Consider the following 21,702-nt stretch of genomic DNA (forward strand, 5'->3'; position numbering starts at 1 on the left):
ATGTGATAAAACAACAGATGATAATAGTAGAATCTATATGATGTCTGTATGGGTATTCACTATAATTCTTTCAACTTTTCTGTACTTCTGAATATTTTCATAATAAAATATTGGGAAAAAAATTTAATTATGAGTTACTACATGGATAGTGCACACTAGATCAGTAACAATAGTTGCTACTGTAATAGGGAAGAACTTTTTGTATTCTATTACAAGTTAATCACTAAAGGGATGTTGCCTATAAGCTTAAATTATACATAAATGCCCATCTCTGGGAAACCAGGTAATGAGCATTAAGCTACAATACCTTTGTTTAGTTCACAGGAAACATCCTGACCAGGCCCACCTGTGAATGAATGACTGCAGAGAGGGAGAAATTAACACAACGCCTCTGGAGGTTGATTGGAACCAGGAAATGTTTGACTTTACTCCCTTCCCTTTTAGTACAAAAGGAGCCTCAGGCAAGATGGTTCTTTAGGGGCAAACCACCTTCTCGGTTTGCTGGCTTTCTGGATAAAGTCGCTATTTCTTGCCTCAACAACTCGTCTCTCGATTTATTGGCCTGTCACGCAGCGAGCAGTATGAGATTGGAGTCGGTAACGCTACTACCCCATTAACTATGTGATTACTGTGTGAAGCACTTTGGTGGGTACTCATATATGTTATATCTAATCCCCACAGCAATCCTGCAAGGCAAGTAGTAGTATCCCCATTTTCCAGATGGGACAGCTGATACGCAGGAAGACTAAGAACTTGTTCCAACCTCATACAGCTACTAAATGGTAAAGGCAGGATTCTAAACCCAGATCCGGCTCCATAAGGTTTGCTCTTTCCATTACATCACACTGCCTTCACAATGAACTCTAAGGTTTTGGCCCAATTAATTTTTTTATACTACCATGAAATTTTATGTTATTGACTAGCAGTAGATATAAGTGGGTTAATAGCAAGGGCTTTGTAAATCAGTGACACTGTCACTCCACTGTACTCGAATAGGCTGTAACACGGCTGCTGCTATTCTTGTCTCCTTTCAACCATATTATGAATGTGATTTACGATACTACACATGGATGCCAAAACCATGACACAATTTTCTCAAAATTCTTTACCTCATTTCTCGTTCTTCATGTTGAGCGATAAGGTTGCTATAAAAATTCTCCAGTGTCACTTTGGTCATTGTCACCCTTTCCTTTGTGTGATTACTCATGGCCGAGCAAGGTGTTGAGCCTGTCATTGCCATGGCTGCTAGAAACAACAACAACAAAAAAGGTATCAGTTTTGGAGTTAGAATCCACCAATTATGCACTCTCTGACCCTATTGGTAGGAATGTAAATTGACCCAAGTTTTCTGGAGGACAAACAATATATAACAAAAAACAAACAGAATACTTGGTGAAAATAAGTATACATTAATGTTTTTTGACCCGGAAATATCATCCCTAGGTATAAGGCCTAGAGAAACTGTCACACAGGCTCTTAAGGGAACATGCACAAGGATGTGCATTACAGAGGATGTTCACTATGCCATCATCTGTGTTATGAGAAGTTGGAGGCAATTCAGTAAGCAAATCATAAATAAAATGTTGTGGATAGGGCTTCCCTGGTGGCGCAGTGATTGAGAATCCGCCTGCCGATGCAGGGGACACAGGTTCGGGCCCCGGTCCAGGAAGATCCCACATGCTGCGGAGCGGCTGGGCCCGTGAGCTACGGCCGCTGAGGCTGCGCGTCCGGAGCCTGTGCTCCGCAACGGGAGAGGCCACAACAGTGAGAGGCCCCCGTACCAAAAAAAAAAAAAATGTTGTGGATACATACAAAGAAATACCGTACAACAGTCAGAAGCCAATCTACCTGTATCTAAAAGCAACATGAATATATCTTTAAAGCATAGTGTTGCATTTTTTAAAAAGAAGAGAACAAGATTACAATACCAGATACATATATTAAGAATATATAATAACATAGACAGTACAATTCTTTGCCATCCAGGAATCTATCTTGAAGAAATCAAAGACCCATAAGGATTCATACACAAGGGGATTCAATGCAGCATTGTAATGACAAAGAAAAACTAGAAGTAACTTGAATAACCAACAACAGAACTGGTTAAATTATGGAAAAGTCCTACAATGAAATTAATATGCAGACAATTAAAATATGCTCAAATGTTTAATGTCAGGGAAAATATTTCCAGTTTAAGTGAAAAAGAATAGGTTAAAAAACAGAATGTATACCATTTTATGTGTTTACTGTATATGCACAGAATTATTAGAAATATATATCAAAATGTTATTAGTGGCCTAACTCTAGGCAGTGAGAATACAATAGATCATTTTATTCTTGTTTGTGTTTTCCACATTTTCTATATTTTCTTCAATGAGTGTGTACTATTACCATTAAGTTACCAAGAACTTTTAAATTTACAATTTCTATAGTTTAAAAAAAAATCTATGACTAAAATCTTCATCTACAGGTATATATGTACTGTGACATGGCTTATGGTTATTCGATAGACGTTTACCATCTAGTTGAATTGACAAGTTAAAACAAAGACCTATGATGGAAACAATATTACAAAAGAAAAAACCTGAATCATAATTTTAGTGATGGAAGATACCTTAAAAACAAGAGATCCTAACCTCCTAGTTTTACATATTTGAAAACCGATACCAGCAAGGTTTAAATAGCTTACAGAACATTTTTCCCGCCTAAATTTAAACCTCATTTGCCCTAAATATTTTTTGCCAACCTACATTGTCACACCTCGCCAAATTGTTCACCAACCTTGACTTGCTCCAGCATTGGCAATAATGCTCAATATTTTATCCTTATCATGCCTTCCTCCTACAGGACCTGCCTCTAAGTCTATATTTTCATCCCAATATGAAGCTGAGTAAAAATCAGGAGGGGCCAAGGGCCATTTTCAAGGACTTTTAAATTGTTTTGTAGATTAAACTTAGGCTTTTAAGGAATGTGCAAACACTAAGAAAATAGGCTTAACATTAAGCAATTTTATAAAAAGATACTCAGGGAAAATCACAAAGAATACTGTCATCAGAGAAAAAAGATTCAAAATCAAGGCTCTACTTCAAAGTCAAACATTTTGATTCATGATGCGCCAAAATGATCAGTAATCACAAATTCAAGATATTGAACTCATCTCTACCTTACTATAAAACGTTACTTTTTATGGGAAAGTTTCTGCTAACACCAAAGCAAACTCAAATGTTTTTAGGCTATCAGTAGAATTTTTTTTAAAAACCTCTGTTTGGTTTATGAAGCTCGGGTGTGGTTCCTTATTTGTCAGCCTGTACCCCCTCCACCCACAATGAAAACCACATGTACTTTAAGTTTGGTGAAGAAATTTTAAAAGCAGATTTAAAAACAAGTCTGAAGCGAGAGAGCCCTTAGTACTCCTTTGTCTGAAAATTTCTGGAGAATGTCTCTGTTTCTCTCTCTCTCTCTCTCTCTCTCTCTCTCTAGTCGTATATATATATATATATATTTACATTTTAACAAATGAAATTATTTCCACATAAAAATACGGCTAGAGAGTGTTTAAGACAAACAGCGCCTTCCATATAATAGGCAATTAGTAAATATAAGTTGAGCAAGTTAATGATTTTCAGGTGTCAACAAAGGTAAAGAACAAAATTACATGTACATTGATGGGTATATAAAAACTGGGGCACAAACGTTTTGACCCATTTAAGTCACTACCATGACTTCCTAACCTTTGTAAAAGATCAACAGGAGATTAAGTGCACTCAAAGAAACACATACAGCAGGCCAACAATGTTCTAGCTGAATGGTTTCCAACCTTCATACAGTCTCTGATGTAATGGCAAAGGTTGCACTGTCCTTCCCTTTGATGATTCTTCAAACCTCCTCCCCCTCCTCTTCCTCCGCTCATAAAAGCGTTAGCCTAATTCTAATAACCTTTCATCAAAAGTTACAATTACTAGTGCCCTACAGCAATTTATAGGTTTACTGGGCCAACCAAGTACTTTACAGGGCTTTACCTAAAGCTTTTGACAATTCAAGCCTTCTTGCCCTGACCTATAGGCCACAGGAGGCCTTTGCCCTATTTGTTTCATTCTCCAACTCAGAATTAAGAAATAATAGGTACGTAAGAAATTCTTAAAAGTTAAAAAAAATTAACAAAAGAATGTGATCCTCATAAGTCAGGGCAAACGTTAAAAGGAGATCAAATGAAAACTACTGTTATATTCAATCTAGATAGTTATGCATGGTTAGCTGATTGACTTTAAAATGGTCCCCTGTTAACTCCATAAATACCCCCTTTTCTCACCAAAATTCTTTATTTCTTTGTGACTGACAACTCAATATTTGGACAATTCAACACTGGGGCTAAGACTATTCCTTAAGAATTACATATCTAATTTCTCCTACTGAACTAACTGTAAGCCACTGGAGAGCAATATCCTTCCCCATATCATGCACAGTGCTATGCATAGTTAAGTACCTTATAAAAGATCTGCTAGGAAAATACTGGTCTCTTATGTCCATTACCCGGAGCTGAAAATATATATATGTATGATTGGGGTAGGGTTAGAACATGGAATGGTTTTCTATACAGAGTTGGATAGAGCTGTTCTCCTCGTCATATGAAGAAGCTGCCATCTAACGCTTGGGTGGACAGTGGAGCCTGTTATTGTGGCGGTGGTTGTTTTGTGCTTAGGGAAACCACATCCACTGCCTGGCTAATTCTAAGTCAGAGCCAAAGGGAGCTGAAAGGGAGAGGAAGCACGGGGCTTCTTCACTCCAGCCTTCCTCTGTACACTTCAAAAAGAACAAGTTCCTCTTTGTGTCGTTTAGTCAACTGGGAGATCTGGTCTCTCTACTTGCCGTTCTGCATGCTTTCTCTAAGTCTTTCTGCACAGACTTTGCTCCAAGTTCTTACTGACATTCCTTCTCCACTCATCTTAAAAGAAGTGTCTTCACTAAATTTCCCTGTGGTTTAGAGTCAGCTTCTCTGAAGGCCAGTACCCTAAGACTGACCATCAGGAAGGGGGCAGACGCAAAGGTACCAACATCTCTGCCTCACACAACACCTCTCAGGTTCTTAGAAAAAAGACAAGGAGGTGAACATTCCTAACGACCGACATCCCGGAGGGTACTGAGCGGTGGCAGGGAGCAGACAAAGCAGGCAATACGGAAAGAAAGCCTGGCTCCCCGCCCCAACTGCACACGAAGACAGAGAGGACGGGGTGGGGAGCCTGGGACTGGGAAAACATGCAGAGGACCGACAAGGAGCCTCTGGAAGCCAGGAGGAGGGGGCCTGTCAGCAGGGGCCGAAAGGGCAGGGCTGGAAACAGGACGCCGGCGGGAAGGGGAAAACCCCAAAAAGAGTCGGGGGAAGAGGAGAGAAGGGAAAAGCCAGGGATGGACCGAAGACAACAGCAGCTAGACACTCACCAGAGCCCCAGGGAAGGCAGGGCTGGGGGCGGCCGACAGCCGCAAACGCCGGTCGGGCCAGCGGTCTCGACGTGCGGAGAAGCGAAACCCCAGCACCAGCAGCCAGCCGACCAGAGGAGGGGACGCGACGCGTGAGGGGCTCTGTGGTAGGCGCCGAGGGGCGGTTGCGGGTGCGAACAACAGGAAGCGCCCCAACTGCCGGAAAAGACGGCAAGATGAGGGGCCAAGGCGGACCGGTCCCTCACGGCGCAGACTGCTGCCGCGGCGGCCAGGGCCCCAGACTGCGCAAGCGTTACTTCCCCGTGAAGCGGTGGGGATTTCAGGTCTGCGCGTGCGCGGCCCCGCCCCTCCTCGCCTTATTCCAGCAGGAGAGGCTGTGTTGAGAGCGGAAGTGTGAGGTGTGGAGCCTTCTGGGGGTGGGCGGAGCTGGGCTTGGGGGAGGGTCTTTTTATTTTTATTTTGAAATAATTATAAGCTCACAAAAAGTTGCAAAATTAGTACAAAAAGGCCCCTTTTACCCATCACCCACCCAGTTTCCCTCAACATCTTACATAACTAAACTACATTATCAAAACCAGGAAATTAACATTGGAGGGATACAATTGACTAGACCAATGCAATTAACTAGATTACAAGTCTGACTCAGATTTAACCAGTTTGGCATGAACTCATTTGTGCGTGTGCGTGTGCGTGTGGTTGCGTGCTCGCGTTCACGTGTAGCTCCATGAAGTTTTATCACCTGTGTAATCTTGGTCCCCCACCTTCTCTTGATTTTCATCATAAATAGGTCCGCTGGAGTCCTTGGCCCCACCTACTCTTCCTTAAAGTGAGGATTAACACGCCTTGCCTTGGATGGGGTTTGGAATCGGATACCGGGAGGGCATCCCAGTGTGTACAGAAGAACCTGGTTTTCAAGGCTTCCCAGCCGCTTAGTCCATCCCACCCCTTGAGTTAAAGAGGTCCCAAGCCTTTGGGCACTCAATGGTTCCTTGAGAGTGGAGTGCAGTGCTCTTAACCGGAAGTGTCAGGCTCCTGGAAACAAAGATGAGTAAGACATGGTCCCTGCCTGCCTTCAATAGAGGCCATGTAGGCAGAGAAAGAAGCGTGTGTGCAAGTCACTCATTAGTGTGTTTTGTGATATTAGGGTACCCCCACGCTCTTGTGTAACTGTGTAAGACCATAGGGCTTAGTTTTATCCTTCAAGCTTGGAGTCCCAGGCTTTGTTTCCTTAATGGTCTTAAAAATATAGGCTTTCCTTGAGTACTTTCATCTTTCTAGACTTCAAAGCCTAGTTTCCTTTTGTCTTAGCACACAAAAACCACTTCGCTGGGGCTTCCCTGGTGGCTCTGTGATTAAGAATCCACCTGCCAATGCAGGGGACTCGGGTTCACGCCCTGGTCTCGGAAGATCCCACATGCCGCGGAGCAACTAAGCCCAAGCGCCACAACTACTAAGCCTGTGCTCTAGAGCCCGTGAGCCACAACTACTGAGCCCACGTGCTGCAACTACTGACGCCCGCGTGCCTAGAGCCTGTGCTCCACAACATGAGAAGCCACCACAATGAGAAGCCCGCAAACCACAAGGAAGAGTAGCCCCCGCTCGACAAAACTAAAGAAAGCCCGCGTGCAACGAAGACCTAATGCAGCCACAAATTAATTAATTAATTAATTAATTTTTTAAAAACCCACTTCACCTTTCATTCTCCTTGCCCAGAGGCCCTTCTCCCTCAGTGCCTTTTGTCAAAGTCCTCCCCATCCTTAACACACTTAGTCACAGTGCCAGATGTTTGCATAGCGCTTTTCAGCCTACAAACCACGTGCAAACACTTAATCTCAGGTGATCCTCACAACTCTTCTTCCATTTTTATTGAGGCATAATTGACATACAGCACTGTATAAATTTGTGTACAACATGATGCTTTGACTTACATACCTCATGAAATGATTATCACAATGTTTAGTAAATACCATCATCTCATATAAATACAAAATTTAAAAAACAAACTTTCATATATAACGTACAGCAGTGTAAATTATATTTATCATGGTGTGCATTACATCCCTAGTACTTGTGTTATCCTATAACTGGAAGTTTGTACCTTTTGACCACCTTCATCCAACTCCCCCTCCCCACCTCTGGTAACCACAAATCTGATCCTTTTTTCTATGAGTTTGTTCATTTATTTGTTTTTGAAGTATAATTGATCTATATATTAGTTCCTGTTATACAACATACTGTTTCAATATTTCCGTACATTTCAAAATGATATGTCTAATTACAAGTGTCACCATACAAAGATATTACATAGTTATTGACTATATTCTCCACACTGTACATTTCAGACCCATGGCTTATTTATTTTGCAACTAGAAGTTTATACCTCTTAATCTCCCTCACCTTTTCCCCCACTTGCCTCCCCTCTAGCAACCACCTATTTGTTCTATCTATAACTCTGTTTCTGTTTTATGTTTGTTCATTTATATTTATTTTAGATTCCACACATAAGTGAAATCATACAGTATTTACCTTTGTCTTTAGATTCCACATATAAGTTAAATCATACAGTATTTGTTTTTGTCGGACTTATTTCACTTAGCATAATACCCTCTAGGTCCACCCATGTTGTTGCAAATGGCAAAATTTTATTCTTTTTCATGGCTAAGTAATATTCATATGTATATGAATATTATACACACACACATACCATCTTCTTTATCCATTCATCTATTGATGGGCACTTAGGTTGCTTCCATATCTTGGCTATTGTAAATAATGCTGCAATGAACATAGGAATGCATATATCTTTTCTAATTAGTGTTCTTGTTTTCTTTGGATAAATACTCAGGAGTGGAAGCTGCATCAAATTCTAGTTCTATATTTTTAATTTTTTGAGAAATCTCCATACTGTTTTCCATAGTGGCTGCACCAATTTACATTCCCACCAATGCATGAGGATTCCCTTCTCTCCACATCCTGTTGTCTTTTTTTTTTTTTTTTTTGGCTGCATTGAGTCTTCGTTGCAGTGCATGCGCTTCTCATTGCAGTGGCTTCTCTTGTTGCAGAGCACGGGCTATAGGTGCAGGGGCTTCAGTAGTTGCAGCACGCCGGTTCAGCAGTTGTGGCATGCAGGCCCTAGAGCATGTGGGCTTCAGTAGTTGTGGCTCCCGGGCTCTAGAGCACAGGCTCAGTAATTGTGGCACACGGGCTTAGTTGCTCCGCAGCATATGGGATCTTCCTGGACCAGGGCTCGAACCTGTGTTCCCTGCATTGGCAGGTGGATTCTTAACCATTGCACCACCAGGGAAGTCCCCTGTTGTCTTTTTGATAGCAGCCATTCGATCTTCACAACTCTTCGGCAGGTCTCAAAGGATAAGATTTTTTTTTTTTTTTTAATTTTCAAGATCAAGGTCTTGCCCTTTACTTTTTTTTTAAGATTTATTTATTTATTTTTGGCTGTGTTGGGTCTTCATTGCTGCACTCAGGTTTTTCTCTAGTTGCAGAGAGCAGGGGCTACTCTTCATTGTGGTGCACAGACTTCTCGTTGAGGTGGCTTCTCTTGCTGTGGAGCACGGGCTCTAGGCGCACGGGCTCAGTAGTTATGGTGCACAGGCTTAGTTGCTCTGCGGCATGTGGGATTTTCCCAGACCAGGGCTCGAACCCGTGTCCCCTGCACTGGTAGGCAGATTCTTAACCACTGTGCCACCAGGGAAGTCCTTGCCCTTTACTTTTATTTTTGCTTTTTTTTTCTAACTTATTTATTTTTTTAACTTTTATTTTATATTGGACTATATCTGGTTTACAATGTTGTGTTAGTTTCAGGTGTACAGCAAAGTGATTCAGTTATACATATATATATATATATATATATATATATATATTCTTTTTCAAATTCTTTTCTCACTTCGTTTATTATAGAATATTGAGCAGAGTTCCCTGTGTTATACAGTAGGTCCTTGTTGGTTACAAGGGATACGTTTTTAGTGTTAAAGAGAAAACCACAGGCCCAAAATGGCATCACTTGTGCTAAAGCCCATGATAATAAACTTAGATTTAATACCTGATCTAATTGCAGTTTCCACCTTCCCTTGGTAATGTAATCTCAATCGTCCAGTCTGGAATTTTCTGGTCAGCACCAGTGAGGTAATCTGTCACGTGGACCCTCTCCATCTCCCCCCACAACTCCCACAAAGGAAGAAGATGGAATCTGCATGATTGAACCTCACCCTTTCCCCAAAATATGGTGATCCGGCCTAAAGCAATTCTTTCTTTTCTTTTGCTAATAGCTTCCTTGCCCCACCCTCCTCCCGACCACAAAAACCTTCCATTTTGTACAACCCATTAGAGCACCTTTCTGTTTACTAGCTGGAATGCTGCCTGATTCATGAAGATTGAACAAAGCCAATAGATCTTCAAATTTACTTGGTGGAATTTTTGTTTTTTTAACAACAGATAAAGTAACTAACACTTGGGGAAGCAAAGTGACTTGCCTGAATTCTCACAGCTGGGAAGCCAAGTAGTGAAGCAGGGAACCCCATTTTCTAACTGAAAATTCACTGTTCTTTCTGCTTTCCCCTTTCCTTCCTCTAAAGCCCAGCTCAAACCTTATCTTTTCCTTGGAGCCTTCCCAGATTCAGGAGAGGAATTTTGTTCTCCACTCTCTATAGTCCTATATTAATGTATCTGTATCCCAACTCTAATAAATACTAAAGGTTTCCTCAAAATAATCTAGCCAAAATATGCTGAGCTAGCCCTTCATGGACCTAAATGGTGACATTTTACCATGACTCCATTAAGTGTAGTGGACATTTGTCATTCTTTTTGACGACCTAGCTCCTGAATCCCTTTCAAGTATTTCCCACTTCTCACTATCAAAACTGAAAATTAGGGCCTCCCTGGTGGCGCAGTGGTTGAGAGTCCGCCTGCCGATGCAGGGGATGCGGGTTCGTGCCCCGGTCTGGGAGGATCCCATATGCCGCGGAGCGGCTGGGCCCGTGAGCCATGGCCGCTGGGCCTGCGCGTCCGGAGCCTGTGCTCCGCAACGGGAGAGGCCACAACAGTGAGAGGCCTGCATACCGCAAAAAGAAAAAAAAAAAAAAAACTGAAAATTACAGGTAGTCTCTTTCCTAGACTCCCTTGCAGCTAGAGAGTGGGCATAAAAACCTAAGTGCCACCAATCACTTTTTCCACCCTGACCCCCTACCTGTGGGTTGGAAATTAGGGTGATCTGATCCTACTCTTGCAGGACTCAGCCTCATTTGCCTCACTCTAAAACTCTGGTGTTGTCAGACCCAGCCCTTATTTTATTTTATTTATTTTTATTTTTTAATTTTTGGGCCTTGTGGCATGTGGGATCTTAGTTCCCTGACCAGGGATCGAACCCATGCCCCCTGTAGTGGAAGCAAGGAGTCTTAACCACTGGACCAACAGGAACGACCCTGGCCTTTATTATAAATGTTGACATTTCATTCATCATGGATTTTTTTGCATTAATTTTTATTTTTTTAATATTGCATTAAAATATTACCTTAATTACTGATTTTTTGCCACCTTCATAAATCTTATACCAAGGTGAGTGTCTGGCTCACCTCACCCTACTCCAGGCCCTGGAAAGATCACTCTGAATCCATTCTGGTGAGAGTGGTGGTGGCTCCATATAATGTCTAGAGACCTCCACAGGGGTCTCATTGGCCAGAACTTTATCACATGTCCACCCTTCCTGGGAGAGTATACTCAGCTTTTTATGACCTGTTAGGGAGGCAGGCAAGGAAAAAAGAGGTCAAGAATGTATATTGGCTGATACAGTCAATAATGTTTGCCATTGCAGTATATATTACTTTGCTGTTCTCTTTTAATCTAATTTACTAATCTAAATGGACAGCAGACATACAGCAGGACCCTTATTAATTGACTTCTGGTTATTAATTAATTGACACTGAAACAGTCATTCCCTTTGTATTTTCTATTCTATGTTAACTCTGCCTTCTTATAATTTTTTAAAATAAATTTATTTATTTATTTTTGGCTGCAGTGGGTCTTAGTTGCTGCACGTGGGCTTTCTCTAGTTGCGGCAAGCAGGGGCTACTCTTTGTTGCGGCGCACAGGCTTTTCCTTGCAGTGGCCTCTCTTGTTGCAGAGCATGGGCTCTAGGCGCACGGGCTCAGTAGTTGTGGCGCATGGGCTTAGTTGCTCAGCAGCATGTGGGATCTTCCCAGACCAGGGCTCAAACCTGTGTCCCCTGCATTGGCAGGCAGATTCTTAACCACTGAGCCATGAGGGAAGTCTCTGCCTTCTTATAAATACAATATAATTCACCTAATCCAAGCTTCTCAGTTTTATAACAGATTTCTCTAAAAACTCTTGGAATGAACAACCTTATAGGATACTAAGTTATTCTTCATCACCATGGGACTTGAATTACTTGGTTTGAATATTAGCACTTCTTTTGTCTTGCTCCTTTCCCCAGTTTCAGACCCATTAGCCTTTCCCTTCTCTTTAAACTTTGCTCTAAATTGTTCTTTGTCCCAAAGGAATCACCTGCTTCTCCTCCATCAAGCTAACCTGTGATTGCTTCACCAGCTGAAGCTCAGGCTCTTGGCAAAGACCACAGTCCTCTAGAGAACAGGCGTCTTACCCCCTGGTAGTGTGTGTCCAACCCACTGGAGGCCATGATAGCAATTGCATCTGAATATTCCCTCCAATTGAGGGAAGGAACTGTGCTTGATGCCTGCTAGCCCTGGGCTTCTCAAACTTCAACGTGCAAACAAATCCCCTGGGATTCAGCTAAAATGCAGATTCTGATTCAGAAGGCCTGGGGCTGAGCTGAGATTCTGCATTTCAAAGAAGCTCCCAGGTTATTCTAATGCTGCTGGTCCACATACCTTGGAGTTACAAGCAATTTAAATGTATATCTAAGTGAAAAATATGAAGGGGAAAGTGTCCACAATCCAGCAGTTCTATGTCCCCACCAGGGCAGAGACTGAGGCAAGTGAGGCACCTAGGGCACAGTATTCAAGGAGGCACTCAAGTTCAGGTACGGCCCCTGTGCTTGCATGATCCGGAGAGTGTGTTTCCTTACACTGTGAGTCCTAACTCCTCACTTGCCCACCCTAGTCCCAGCCCCAGCCCTGGTCACTACCAAGTAACATTTTGGTGGGTATCCCTTCAGAGTACTTTCTTATTTTTGTTTAAAACATTATTTTATGTTTTTTTATTTTAGTGAACTCCATTTAGCAACTACATGGCCTCATCTGACTGAAAGTATCATGTGGATAATAACGTTTATTTGGGAGTATGTTGAGTAGTACATTGAAATTCACAAATTTCGGTAGAATAAATTAACTGTCAAGAGGTTAGTAGTTTTCCTTTTTCTTTGTATCAGTTTCAGGTGTACAGATTACTTTCTAATACACACATAAACACATATGGGATCATACTGTATATGATTATACTGTATGTAATTATACCTACAATATTTCACATGCAGTATTATACTCTTATTATCTGTCCATTTATATCTGTTATGATATTTTAAAATCCTCAAGTTCTGACAGCTTAATACCAATAAATTCATTTAATAATCCTTTTCCTCAGAAATGTGCATAGTTGGGACTTCCCTGGTGGTCCAGTGGTTAAGAATCCACCTTCCAATGCAGTGGACGGGGGTTCAATCCCTGGTCGGAGAACTAAGATCCCACATGCCGTGGGGCAACTAAGCCCATGTGCCACAACTATTGAGCCTTTGTGCCACAACTAGAGAGCACACCCGCCACAACTACAGAGCCCACGTGCTCTGGAGCCCGTGTGCTGCAATGAAGAGCCCAAGTGCCACAACTAAGACCCGACACAGCCAAAAAGAAAGAAAGAAAGAAAGAAATGTGTGTAGTTGCACAACATTGTAAATTAACTATATTTCAATTTTTTAAAATGTGCATAGTTACCTTCTCTGAGTGGAAGAATTATGAGTGGTTATTATTTCTTTCTTATACTTTTCTGTACTTTCCAAATTTTCCATATTGGACCCACATAACTTTTTTTTTTTTTTGCGGTATGTGGGCCTCTCACTGTTGTGGCCTCTCCCGTTGTGGAGCACAGGCTCCAGACGCGCAGGCTCAGCGGCCATAGGTTCACAGGACCAGCCGCACCACGGCATGTGGGATTTTCCCAGACCGGGGCACGAACCCGTGTCCCCTGCATCGGCAGGCAGACTCTCAACCACTGCGCCACCAGGGAAGCCCCCCACGTAACTTTTAATTTAGTTTTTATTTTATCAAAGTAATACACATATGGACTTAAAAAAGACCAAATGATCTACAAGATTTATAATGATAAACAGCAGCTATTTGCCCACCCACTCCCACTGGAGTCAATCAGCAAGCAGCTGTTTTAAATGCTTTTAGTTGTTTCTTCTGCTATTTATCTCCTTGTTTCTAAATAATATTGCTTTTTCTCAAATTTTCAATTTTAGATATTTTTTAACTTCCTCAGTGAAGATGAGGATTTGACTTACTTACACCACAACTTCCATATAACTTCTTCCACCACTGTCATTTTCCTTAAACCGATATTCAGCATTTATTCTCCAAAGAAGATACACAGAGGGCCAACAGGCACATGAAAAGATGCTCAACATTGCTAATTATTAGAGAAATGCAAATCAAAACTACAATGAGGTATCACCTCACATCAGGCAGAATGGCCATCATCAAAAAGTCTACAAAATAATAAATGCTGGAGAGGATGTGGAGAAAAGGGAACCCTCTTACACTGTTGGTGGGAATGTAAATTGGTGCAGCCATTATGGAGAACAGTATGGAGTTTCCTTAAAAAACTAAAAACAGAGTTACCACGTGATCCTGCAATGCCACTCCTGGGCATATATCTGGAAAAGACAAAAACTATAATTCGAAAAGATGCCCACACCCCAGTTGATAGCAGCACTGCTTACAATAGCCAAGACATGAAAGCAACCTAAGTGTCCATTGACAGATGAATAAATAAAGATGTGGTAAATATATACAATGGAATATTACTCAGCCATAAAAAGGAAATAGTGCCATTTGAAGCAACATGGTTGGACCTAGAGATTATCATACCGAGTGAAGTAAGTCAGGCAAAGACAAATATCATATGATATCACTTACTTATATGTGGAATCTTAAAAAATGATACAAATGAACTTATTTACAAAACAGAAACAGACTCACAGATATAGAAAACAAATTTATGGTTACCAAAGAGGAAAGAGGAGGAACAAATTAGGAGCTTGGGATTAACAGATACACACTACTATATATAAAATAGATAAACAGCAAGGATCTACTGTGTAGCACAGGGAACTATATTCAATATCTTGTAATAACCTATAATGGAAAAGAATCTGAAAAAGAATATATATGTATTTCTTATATATATATATATATATGTAAAACTTTGCTATACACCTGAAACTAACACATTGTTTATCAGCTATACTTCGACAAAAAAAAAATTTTTAATTCAGTGTTTATAACTGAACCAAATGAGGCAGAATAATTACTCTGTCTTCTATGCCACTTTTTGTTTTCTCTGGAGTTAACAATTGCTTCAATTTTTTCCCTTGCATAGTTCTATTTTAAAGTATCTATCACTGACTTATCTGCAAGCTCTCTGCCAAACTGGAAAGCTTGTATCAGATTATAGTCAAACAGCTCCATTTTTTTCTCTAGGGTCATCCCTCCTAGAGCCCTCTGTATTAATCAGGCTTCTCCAGAGAAACAGAAGCAATAGGGTAAAGAGAGAAAGAGACAGGTTTGTTTTAAGGATTGTGGGGGCTGGCAAATTCTAAATCTGTAGGGCAGGCTGGAAACTCAGGCAAGAGGTGATGTTGTAGTCTTAAGTCTGAAATCCACAGGGTAGCCCAGTAGGCTGGAAACTCAGGCAGGATTTCTATGTCGTCATCTTGATGCAAAATTCCTTCTTCCTTTGGAAACCTTAGCCTTTGCCCATAAGGCTTTCAACTGACTGAATGAGACCCATCTACATTATGGAGGGTAATCTGCTTGACTTAACAGTTAAGTAATTATAAATGTTAATAATATTTAAAATATACGTTCACGGCAACATCTAGACTAGTGTTTGACCAAACTGGGCATCATAACCTAGCCAAATTGACACATAAAATTAACCATCACACCCTCCATTATCCTAAGTAATTTCTCTCCCATCATGTTTATTTTTTTCTCTTTGGTGTTTCCTTCCCACTTAATTTCATGGCCTTCTCTTTAAATTTCAACCATAGCAACAGTTAATATTTCCCAGGCAAATTAAGACAACCCATCAAAGAACTGGTGCTAAGGTAGACGGAGTGGGTGGGAGAGTCAGTGGGTACCTCCTCCACCCCCATCCAGCTGCCTTCTCATCTCCATGTCTTTCTCACTGACCCAGGAGAGCACGAGGGGACAGCATATACTATGGGGTAACTGCCAATAACGAAGGCTGGTCAGGAGAAAAAGAATTTATTTGCAGCTGCAATTCTTCAGGGAAGCATTAGTATAATCAGCTGGCCCTGCAATAACCACCTGACTGGTCATTTTTATCTTAATGCTTAGGCCGCAAACCTGAAAACTCAAAGAAAGTGCTAAATGTAAAAGCAGCTTTTCATACTGTTTTTTGATTTCAGACTTACAGACATGCCAACACATAGTACAATGATAGTTTTGATCATATGATTTTGCTTATAGTCTTTCTTTAAACTAAATGCTTAATGATGAGGCCAAAATAATTGAGAAGTCTTAAGAAATACAGATCTTAAATTAATTTTTTCCAAGTGACTCTGTGTGTGTGTGTGTGTCATGATGAGTCAATGTTTCTTTGGGAATTGAGGGTGGAAAATCTCAAAAACAAATGCAGGATGTGAAGTGGGGCAGGTCTAGCACCCAAATAATGCATAAACTTTTCCTACCTGCCTGTTTGGGAGTGAAAACATTAGGAGGGAGGGAATTAAACAAACCTTTTGCAGCAAGGAGAGAAAGAGAACTATAATTTCTGAACAAAAAGAGTGACAGAAACAAATTTCCCAAAGCAAAAATAAATCTGACCTCAGCGTGCTTAGACGGGAAATTTCCTGTAAAACAAGGGAGTTTCTGAGGCTCCCACTGTTGAAAGGTTTTTTTTCAATTGGTGGGGTGGAGAGTTGCATGAATCACAAGATTCTCAGGCTCCCTTAGGAATGTGTTCAATCTTCCCATGTTTGCGGAAGCCCCAGAACTGTCCTAACTGCCAAATGACAGCTGATCTCATGTATTCCCTAAAAATAGAGGTATGTGAATCCCACTTGTTCTAAGTAAAGGTAATAGGACACACTAAAGTGTTCCATATATATAAGTTTGGCAAATGCTAGGTTAAGTAAAATTAAGTGTTTCTTTTTTTCACTTTTTTTTTGGCTGTGCCACACGGCTTGGGCTTGCAGGATCTCAGTTCCCCAACCAGGGAGTGAACCCGGCCACGGCAGTGAAAATGCCAAGTCCTAACACGTGGACCGCCAGGGAATTCCTTATTTGAGTTTCTTTATTGCAGGATTTCTTTTTTTATTATTATTATTAGTTTCTGCTTTATAACAAAGTGAATCATTCATACATATACATCTGTTCCCATATCCCTTCCCTCTTGTGTCTCCCTCCCTCCCACCCTCCCTATCCCACCCCTCCAGGTGGTCACAAAGCACCGAGCTGATCTCCCTGTGCTATGCAGCTGCCTCCCACTAGCTATCTACCTTACGTTTGGTACTATATATATGTCCATGCCTCTCTCTTGCTTCGTCACAGCTTACCCTTCCCCCTCCCCATATCCTCAAGTCCATTCTCAAGTAGGTCTGTGTCTTTATTCCTGTTTTACCCCTAGGTTCTTCATGGCATTTTTTTTTCTTAAATTCCATGTATATGTGTTAGCATATGGTATTTGTCTTTCTCTTTCTGACTTACTTCACTCTGTATGACAGACTCTAGGTCTATCCACCTCATTACAAATAGCTCAATTTCGTTTCTTTTTATGGCTGAGTAATATTCCATTGTATATATGTGCCACATCTTCTTTATCCATTCATCCGATGATGGACACTTAGGTTGTTTCCATCTCCGGGCTATTGTGAATAGAGCTGCAATGAACATTTTGGTACATGTCTCTTTTTGAATTATGGTTTTCTCAGGGTATATGCCTAGTAGTGGGATTGCTGGGTCATATGGTAGTTCTATTTTTAGTTTTTTAAGGAACCTCCATACTGTTCTCCACAGTGGCTGTACCAATTCACATTCCCACCAGCAGTGCAAGAGGGTTCCCTTTTCTCCACACCCTCTCCAGCATTTATTGTTTCTAGATTTTTTTTTTTTTTTTTTTTTTTTGCAGTACGCGGGCCTCTCACTGCTGTGGCCTCTCCCATTGCGGAGCACAGGCTCCGGATGCGCAGGCTCAGCGGCCATGGCTCACGAGCCCAGCTGCTCCGTGGCATGTGGGATCTTCCCGGACCGGGGCACGAACCCGTGTCCCCTGCATCGGCAGGTGGACTCTCAACCACTGCGCCACCAGGGAAGCCCTGTTTCTAGATTTTTTGATGATGGCCATTCTGACTGGTGTGAGATGATATCTCATTGTAGTTTTGATTTGCATTTCTCTAATGATTAATGATGTTGAGCATTCTTTCATGTGTTTGTTGGCAGTCTGAATATCTTCTTTGGAGAAATGTCTATTTAAGTCTTCTGCCCATTTTTGGATTGGGTTGTTTGTTTTTTTGCTACTGAGCTGCATGAGCTGCTTATAAATTCTGGAGATTAATCCTTTGTCAGTTGCTTCATTTGCAAATATTTTCTCCCATTCTGAGGGTTGTCTTTGGTCCTGTTTATGGTTTCCTTTGCTGTGCAAAAGCTTTGAAGTTTCATTAGGTCCCATTTGTTTATTTTTGTTTTTATTTCCATTTCTCTAGGAGGTGGGTCAAAAAGGATCTTGCTGTGATTTATGTCAGAGTGTTCTGCCTATGTTTTCCTCTAAGAGTTTGATAGTTTCTGGCCTTACATTTAGGTCTTTAATCCATTTTGAGCTTATTTTTGTGTATGGTGTTAGGGAGTGATCTAATCTCATACTTTTACATGTCCCTGTCCAGTTTTCCCAGCACCACTTATTGAAGAGGCTGTCCTTTCTCCACTGTACATTCCTGCCTCCTTTATCAAAGATAAGTTGACCATATGTGCGTCGGTTTATCTCTGGGCTTTCTATCCTGTTCCATTGATCTATCTTTCTGTTTTTGTGCCAGTACCACACTGTCTTGATTACCGTAGCTTTGTAGTATAGTCTGAAGTCAGGGAGCCTGATTCCTCCAGCTCCGTTTTTCGTTCTCAAGATTGCTTTGGTTATTCAGGGTCTTTTGTTTTTCCAAACAAATTTTGAAATTTTTTGTTCTAGTTCTGTGAAAAGTGCCAGTGGTAGTTTGATAGGGATTGCATTGAATCTGTAGATTGCTATGGGTAGTAGAGTCATTTTCACAATATTGATTCTTCCAATCCAGGAACATGGTATATCTCTCCATCTATTTGTATCATCTCTAATTTCTTTCATCAGTGTCTTATAATTTTCTATTGCAGGATTTCTTAGGTCCTTTAACACCATTGTGATTCTCCATTGGGAACGTTTATTGTACAGGATACCCCAAATTCATTTGAGATGTTTCATTGAGCACTAATTAACATTTCCCTAAACTAGTGGTCTGAAGAACACAGATCTAAATAGTCATCATCAGGGTGTGTGTGTGTGTGTGTGTGTGTGTGGTCGTAGGAGACAGGGGCCAAGAAGATCACTTGCTAGTTCTTGTTGTAACTTCAGGTCAAAGGAGCAAAAGGTGACCCAACAGTCCATAGCCATTTCCTGGCCTTGAAAAATGATCTCATAAATTCCCCTTTAGTTCTAAATTGCTAACAACTGTTTCAGACTCCAGTCATATCAGAGAACCTAGAGATCACTTCGTCTAATCCTTCCATTTTACAGATGTGAAAACTGGCCTAAGGAGAGGAATTAAGTTGCCCGGAGTCACAGGTGAATTAAATTGCAAAGTTCGGTTAGAACCAGCTTACCTGTCTTCCTGTCCATTGATCTTTGTCCTGCTCTGTGGTGCCTCTTCATATGACTGAATCCACAAACTAGCAAGGGGCTGTTACTGCATGATTTTGACAAATCTGTCTATAATCAAAAACAAGATCTAAGGCCAGCTAATGGCCCATGTTATCTCAAACAAATCTCAATATGACAAAATAACTCCGACTGTCATGGGCATTTGAAGCAGCAGGATTTGACCTGTGGTTTCAACACCAGATTCTTAATTTATTTCTGAGCCCATAGCCTCATAATGTCTTCCTTGAAAACTGAATTGTAAGTCATGTAGATGTCAATGGCCCATCCCTCTTTTAAATAGGTTTGTATTGTTCAAAAAAATAGTTCAAGGATTATAAAGGGTTCAAAGTGAAAAATCTCATTCCTACCCGTCTCCCACCCTCCCATTTCTCACCTTCCCTCTCCATATAGTTAGCCATTGGTATTAGTGTTTTGTGTATCCTTTCTTTATATCTTCATGCAGATATGGATAGAGAGACTATTTTTTCTCCCTTATTTACACAAAATGGCATTATCTCTTTGTTAGGCACAACTCTTCCCCTTTAGCCTTAGTCTCCTCATTTAGAAAAAAGAGGATTGGGGCTTCCCTGGTGGCGCAGTGGTTAAGAATCTGCCTGCCAATGCAGGGGACATGGGTCGGAACCCTGGTCCGGGAAGATCCTACATGCCTTGGAGCAACTAAGCCCGTGCACCACAACTACAGAGCCTGCGCTCTAGAGCCTGTGAGCCACAACTACTGAGCCCATGTGCCACAATTCCTGAAGCCCACGCACCTAGAGCCCATGATCTACAACAAGAAAAGCCACCACAATGAGAAGCCCACACATCACAACTAGAGAAAGCCCGCGCACAGCAACAAAGACCCAATGCAGCCAAAAATAAATAAATTTATTAAAAAAAAAATCCCACTTGGTCATGGTATATAATCCTTAAAAAAAAAAAAAAGAAAGAAGAGGATTGTATCAACTCTCTCCAGGGTCCCTTCTCTCTGACATTCTCAGACGCTGGGAATGCTTCTGAGCATTGACACTTGACAATGTTTGGCCTTTTGGAAAGTCACACTTGCATGGCTGGTTTTGTTGGTGACCTCAAATTTATAGCACTCAGGTGTGGCTTTCAGACTCTGGTATTTCATGCTTTAAGAAAAACCAATACACAAATGTCAACATTTCCAAAGCAAATTAGGGAATGACTTTGTATTACAAACGAACCTTGCACAATGATTCACCAAAGGCATCTTTTATGTATTTACATATATTTATTAAATAAATAATACTTGGTACAACATTCGAAAGGGTGTGCAATGCAAACTCTCTGCCTTGATACCAGGTCACTGAGCTCTCCTCCCCATGGGACACCTTTGTCACCAGTTTCTTGTTTTCTTCCGTATTCTTTGTATATGCAGACATATCCCATATCCGTAAAGGTCCTCTTCTGAGAAGAGCACTCTAAACGCACGGCTTTGCACTTTGTACTTTTCACTGAAAAAGATATCTCGGAAATCCTTGCACATCAGGACAAGTAGAACTGCCTCATTCTTTTTTTAAGGGTTGTATAATTTTCAGTGATGGATATACCAAAATAAATTAATCTAAAAGGGGTCGTTAGGGAATTCCCTGGCGGTCCAGTGGTTAGGACTTGGCACTTTCATTGCCGGGGCCCGGGTTCAATCCCTGGTGGAGGAACTAAGATCCTGTAATAATAATATAATAATAATAATAATGATGATGATGAAAGGGGTCATTCTTTTTTAACAGTGAACTCCATTCGTCCATGCATAACCTGATTTAATCCCCAAAGTCCTGTTTTCAGTTGCACTCTATTATAGGAACGAGATTCTCTCAGGGTGCTTCCATTTCTGTGCAAACAGAGCAGGCATCAGTGCCTACGGACAAACTTGTGCCAAACAGAAGCTCACAGTTTTCACCTCCTAAATCTTTTTTTTTTCCAACAGACGTTCTCACGTATTTATTTCTGAGCCAACCTACTAGTGCAGAAACATAGAAACAAAGAGAAAAATCATTTTCCCAATAAAACACATCCAGCTATCCAGATAGTGATGTTTTCAGAGTGATATGGTAAGAAGCAAGTGACTTGATACAGAATAAATATGTGTGCCATCTCATGTGCGATTCC

The 21,702-nt window shown here is 41.1% G+C and overlaps 1 protein-coding gene across 2 annotated transcripts in view; it reads right to left on the minus strand.

Annotated features, from left to right (window-relative positions):
- Positions 1-5,671, minus strand: part of STK38 (serine/threonine kinase 38) — a 41,407-nt gene extending 35,736 nt beyond the window's left edge. The window contains exons 1-2 of one of the 2 annotated variants that reach the window (XM_082639879.1): positions 5,437-5,671; positions 1,110-1,245 (exon numbers count right to left, since the gene is read on the minus strand). In XM_082639879.1, coding sequence (XP_082496005.1) covers positions 1,110-1,240 — 131 coding nt within the window. In that variant the 5' untranslated portion in view covers positions 1,241-1,245; positions 5,437-5,671. The remainder of the gene's footprint in view (positions 1-1,109; positions 1,246-5,436) is intronic. The other variant, XM_082639878.1, reaches the window with a different exon arrangement.
- Between the last annotated feature and the right edge of the window lie 16,031 nt (positions 5,672-21,702).

Source organism: Mesoplodon mirus (genome assembly GCF_964341445.2).
Source record: "Mesoplodon mirus genome assembly, chromosome: 12".
Lineage (NCBI taxonomy): Eukaryota > Metazoa > Chordata > Mammalia > Artiodactyla > Ziphiidae > Mesoplodon > Mesoplodon mirus.